General features: G+C 39.7%; 1 protein-coding gene across 1 annotated transcript in view; it reads left to right on the forward strand.

Moving 5' to 3' along the window:
• LOC104497830 (neuropilin-1-like) overlaps positions 1–5,696 on the forward strand; it is a 9,923-nt gene extending 4,227 nt beyond the window's left edge. Inside the window, exons 3-7 of the mRNA XM_010141121.1 lie at positions 799–1,073; positions 1,558–1,651; positions 3,221–3,280; positions 4,559–5,582; positions 5,667–5,696. Coding sequence (XP_010139423.1) covers positions 799–1,073; positions 1,558–1,651; positions 3,221–3,280; positions 4,559–4,848 — 719 coding nt within the window. The 3' untranslated portion in view covers positions 4,849–5,582; positions 5,667–5,696. The remainder of the gene's footprint in view (positions 1–798; positions 1,074–1,557; positions 1,652–3,220; positions 3,281–4,558; positions 5,583–5,666) is intronic.
• The last annotated feature ends 208 nt before the right edge of the window (positions 5,697–5,904 follow it).

Here is a 5,904-nt window from a genome sequence, read left to right on the forward strand (position 1 = left end):
CTCTCTGCAGGAGGTGCGTGCTAACTAATGGAGCATATGCGGTTACACCAAACCGCATATGTTTTTGCCTCCTTCCCTGAGCAAAATCAACTGTTTTGTGTGTGCCATGTATGATTTACTCTTGGCACAAAGCATCCCAGTGAACAGCAAAGGAGACTGCCAGAAGAAATCATAGAATCATAGAGTGATTTGGGTTGGAAGGGATCTTCAAAGGTCATCTAGTCCAACCACCCTGCAGTGAGCAGGGATAGCTTCAACTAGACCAGGTTGCTCAGAGCCCCATCCGATCTGACCTCAAATGTTTCTAGGGATGGGGCATCTACCAGCACTCTGAGCAATCTGTCCCAGTGTCTCATTGTAAAATTTACCTTCATTGTAAAAAATTTCTTCCTTATATGTAGTCTAAATCTACTTTCTCTTAGTTTAAAACCATCACCCCTTGTCTCATTGATACAAGCTCCGCTAAAAAGTTTGTCCCCATATTTCTTACAGGCTCCCTTTAAGCACTGAAAGGCTGCAGTAAGGTCTCCCTGGAACCTTTTCTTCTCTAGGATGAACCCTCTTAGGTTTTCTTCATAGAATAGGTGTTCCATCCCCCGATCATTTTTGGGGCTCTCTCCTTAGAGCACACCAGATTTCCTAGAGCTCCCAAACCAGTGACCTCTGACTCTCTGGGTTGTACATCTTGACCCATCAGCATGGAAAGAAAGCAAAATGATCAGGGGTGGTCAGGGCTTCTTAGGTAAATACAGAAAACGAAAAATGGTGGCTATTCCTAACACAGTCCTTCTGTCACAGTAGGAGATGGCAATTTCCTTTATTCACAAGCTGATGAAAGCCAGAAAGGCAAAGTCGCCCGACTGCTGAGCCCCGTGATTTACTCTCAGAACTCTGCCCACTGCATGACTTTCTGGTACCACATGTCTGGTGCTCATGTTGGCACCCTGAAGATCAAACTGCGATACCAAAAGCCAGATGAATACGACCAGGTGCTGTGGAGTCTGAGTGGGCACCAGGCAAACTACTGGAAGGAAGGACGCGTTCTTCTTCACAAGTCTGTGAAACACTATCAGGTGAGCTTGGCTGCTTCTCGCTGAACTAGCAGAGCCAAGGCCAGTAAGACCTTGCTGGTCATGTTTTGTACACCGTAGCAGAAAATGTCACTGAAGGATTTATGTAGACAGTATTATACCTACAGATGAGGTGCTGTTGCTGTGACAGTAATAATAGTGGCATATTTCATGGTATCTCAGATGACAGTCATATAAGGAATTTGTTATCAAAGGCCAAATAAATAGTTTAGAAATCATTTTTCATCTGTCACGAAACTGCACCATTGCCAGTGTTTTGCTGCTGATGTAGAAGTCTTTAATGAGATTAGGACATTATATAAACTCATAAAGGCATGCAGTGCAGATTGGCAGGCCACGATCAACGTACCTGTAGATGAGGCATCATGACAAGTGAAGATGTGGGTTAACAATTAATTAAGATATTCTGAATGCTGCAATTGTGTATTAACAGGAAAACAATGTGAATAGTATCTTATTTTGCCAGGTGGTTATTGAGGGAGAAATTGGGAAAGGAACTGGAGGAATCGCTGTGGATGATATTAAAATTGACAATCATGTAGCACAAGAGGATTGCCGAAGTAAGTATGAATAGCAAGAATATACAGAAATCTCATCCAAAACATTATTCATTTTGTTTGATAGCTGGTTTTGTCTTTGAGAAAGAGATAGATAACTATTGACAATACAGGAGGTTTTGCACTGAAAACATCCTGATCTGGCCCATAGCTGTATTCATAGTAAGTGCCGTTGGTGTCATCTTAGTACCACAGCAACTGCAGTCTGTTGGATCAGAACGGGCATCCTACTGACATGGGTCACTGCGTGTTCACATTCTCACATCTCTTCCTACATTTTAGATAGCTGCCCTTTTTAAATTTTTCTGTTTTTCCTAATGCCCTTTGCTGTTTTAACAAATGCTCAAAATCCAGTTATTCACCCCTTTTTGATCACTTACTACTTGAATTCTGTTTTAAAGGATCATATCAAACACCTACAGGCTAAGCAGATAGGGCAAAATGGCTCCTGCTCTGTCCTGTAAGTCCAAGTCTGCAATGACTCTTCTGCTGTAGTCATCAGGTTCCAGACATGTGGGACACGAAGTAGTGTTAGAACACGGCCTCTTCCGCATCTGAGCTGGGCTATTCCTGAGATGCTATTTGAGTCCTTTTATTTCTGGCCAGTCTCGTGCTATTCCAGTCACTGCTGATCGTATGTGCATTGCATACTGCACATAATTTGGCAGCAGCAACCACAGATAAACACAAGCAACTGAACCTTGTCCTTCATGATGGAGATGAACCAAAGACTTTTATGTAGGAGATGGAATTATTCTGAGATACCTCAGATATACGAAGGAATAATGCTGAGAAACCTCATCATTAGAAATATAAACTTAAGCCATGCAACTGAGAGTAACAATACAGGGTGTTCATGACCTTTTTGCAGTCTTTTGAGGGTCACATGACAGACTCTAACTGCATAGTAGTTTCACCGCAGGATAAGAAAACTGTACAATATCTTTTTACAACACAGTCCATCTCCTGGGGTTCATCATATGCCACCAGAGTGGTGGCAAGAGGCAAGATGAACTGCTTGGTCCTCCTGCATTATCCTCGGTGCCAAGAAGGGTGCTGGGACCACAGTGATGGTATTTATCTGACTCCAGAATGAGAAAGGAAAGTAACTCCTATCTCTTCATGTTTTGGTTGTTCAAACCAAATGCTGAGCAAAGATTTTGCCCAGCAGAAGCTAAAGCCAAAAGCTGAGACTGAAGCCGAAACACAAGTGGTCTCATAGCAGTCAGTGAAACTGTTCTTGTGATTAACTATGCCCATGCTGATGAAGTGTTGTGGAATTGGGCTCAAAAATTGCAAATACCATGAATGAGATGCTAATTCATCACACTGATTTCCCTTTCCCAGGCATGGAAAACCCCTGCTGATAATTAAAACTGTGCCAAGACTGGGCGGAGAGGATCTTTCTTTTTCCTCCATTAATTTTCAGAGCCCATCATAATGAACAGTTCTGTCAAGCTGACATAATGATGCTCTGACACAGGAAAATCTGCTATACCATTATTGCCGGCATAATAGTCAATCGGTGTTTGTAACCCTAATAATCAATGTCAATTCTCTTTGCTTCATTAGAATCAACTGATGTGGAGAATGAAGTAGATGAAGAAGAAGACTCAGAAAGTAATCAAACAGGTAAAAATTGTGTTATTGTTAAAAGAGAATGAATTTTGCAGTGCATTTTCATGTGAATTTTTGTATTCTATCTATTTATTTATACATTAGTTCTCTAACTGCATATTGTATTAAGGTTTTTTGATTTACCTAAATGAGATTCTAAGAAGACTTACATTTATTTGAAAGATGTAATAGTTTCAGTCTTCTGTGTCACATAATCTTACGGACATTGTATTACTTATATCTATCTCAAACCTTTCAGATTTTATATACATAATCTGTTGTATTGTATATATATATATATATATATATATATGGATGCACACTATAGCTCCTTAATATTTTGTCATAAGAAGGCTTGTCCACAGCTAAAGAAACAACTATCATTATATTTTCATTATATCTTATGATTTATGACTCACACAGTGTCTAGGTAATTAGGCTCAAACCTCTTCAGGCTAATTGTTTCAGACCTGGCTGAAAATGTCATTTTATGACCAGTCTACCAAAGCATTATCATTTTCAGTGATGATACCTGTAAATGGATCATTAAATGGAGCATAATTGTCACATTGTCCCAATAATAAAATCTACTTGCATTTTGCAGGCAATGAGCTTAATTTTTTTTCTGTTAAAGTCAATGGGATTGCTATAATTGATTTCAGTGGAAGCAGGGTTTGTCCGAAAAAATACTTTTTGGCTTTTCCTGCAACAATGAGTAGGTTTTGCAGGCTTATTGTATCTCTTTCATAAACTGAAAGGGTTGAGGGAAAACATTATGATACCCAGTGAGTATTTTACACAAGGGGGCAGAGTGCTCTTCTGTATCAGTTCTGTCACTATTTCTATATCAAGGTCCAATCCTGAAGTCAGTGAACTGGAGATGGGCACAAAATGGCTGGAGATTCCCAACCAATGTGGAAGGCTATAAACATTCACAACGAGCTGAACAAGATTTAATTAACATTTTTGAGCTAAATACTACAATCTGGCAAAATACAGTCAGAAGTTTTGGTTATTCATTCCGAAGACTTTCACTTAATCCAAGGCAGAATCAGACCCCTACTAACATGCAGCACATTCAAGGGTTGGAGAACAATATGGAAAAAATCAACAACTATTCAGGCCACATTATAGTTTTCAGCTATTTATGACTACCTCCTAGAAGCTAGGTTTGCAAATGATGTAGCAATTTATGTCAAAAACTTGATGTTCTTTCTCCAGTTTTCAACTCATCAAACTAAGTTCTAACTAGAATCAGTTCTGAAAATCTTGCAATTCTTTACTCCATTTCAGGGTTTACACCTCCATACCACAGAGGCGAGGACTACGATGATAACATCTCCAGGAAATCGAGCAGTGTCCTGAAGACCCTAGATCCAATCCTTATCACTATCATAGCCATGAGTGCACTCGGGGTGCTTTTAGGAGCCATCTGTGGAGTTGTCCTGTACTGTGCCTGTTGGCACAACGGGATGTCAGAGAGGAACTTGTCTGCACTGGAGAATTATAATTTTGAACTGGTTGATGGTGTAAAACTGAAAAAAGATAAACTAAACACACAGAATTCATACTCGGAAGCATGAAGGTATAAAGCAACTGGAAAAGTTTCAGAGAATCGAGATGGAAGGACATAGCTCGGTCGTGCTGGGGAACTGTTGATCTTCTTTTACTGTACAGGCTGAAAAGTGCATTGATGACACTGAGCCAAGCTTTTCTCAGGAGCTTCAATGAGTGTGTAACCGATAAACATGGACAACAATCTGTGTTAACAATCTGAATCATGTACAGTCTGCTTTTTCTGTTGGTTTTATTTGAAATAATCAAATGCTGGTGTTGAGACCAAGTATGATCGACTTACTTATAGTTCATTTTGTCTTTCTTTCTCTCCCTCTCTTTTGTTTTCCGTTAATGGATAATTTTGTTTTTACTGTGCAAAATCCAAGATGCTGTCACAAAATGTATTCAGTGGGGTCCTTTGGAGGGACATGCTGTCCATAGCTCAGTGCCCAGAAAATATTGCAGTAACAGCTATTTAGGGGACTCCTGCACCTGTATTTGTGTATAATTGCTCGTGTTGTGCATAGGCAAAGAAGGGTTAGGATGTTTTTGAAAGTACTGCTGCATCAGTACCGATATAGTGTGTCAGCTCTGTTTACGAAGCAATACAGTCAAATTTTATTGATGTTTTTCAGTGTTGTACTAAATTTTGTGCTTGTGAACTCCATAAAAGAGTATGTGCCATCAGCAGACACAACTGGTAACCAAGTGTACTGCCTAAAAACTAAAAAAAAAAAAAAAGTCCTTGGCACTGGCTAGTGTATGTCAACAGCAGACACAACTGGTAACCAAGTGTACTGCCTAAAAACTAAAAAAAAAAAAAAAAGTCCTTGGCACTGGCTAGTGTATGTCCTCTCAAGTGCCTTTTTGTTTGTACTGTTTTTCATTGTGTTAACATTAACTACAGCTCTGCTTCTCTGCAGTTATGCCCTTGTCTTTAATCATATTATGATGGCTCACTGACTAAAAGAAAAGTATTTTTTAGCATAAGGAAGTAGCCTCAGCAAGGCAAGGGCTAATCAGATTTGACAAATTGGCTCGATTGTTCTGCTTTCTGTATTTCAACTTCATGTTTCTCAACC

Source organism: Buceros rhinoceros, unplaced genomic scaffold, assembly GCF_000710305.1.
Source record: "Buceros rhinoceros silvestris isolate BGI_N320 unplaced genomic scaffold, ASM71030v1 scaffold18968, whole genome shotgun sequence".
Taxonomy (NCBI): domain Eukaryota; kingdom Metazoa; phylum Chordata; class Aves; order Bucerotiformes; family Bucerotidae; genus Buceros; species Buceros rhinoceros.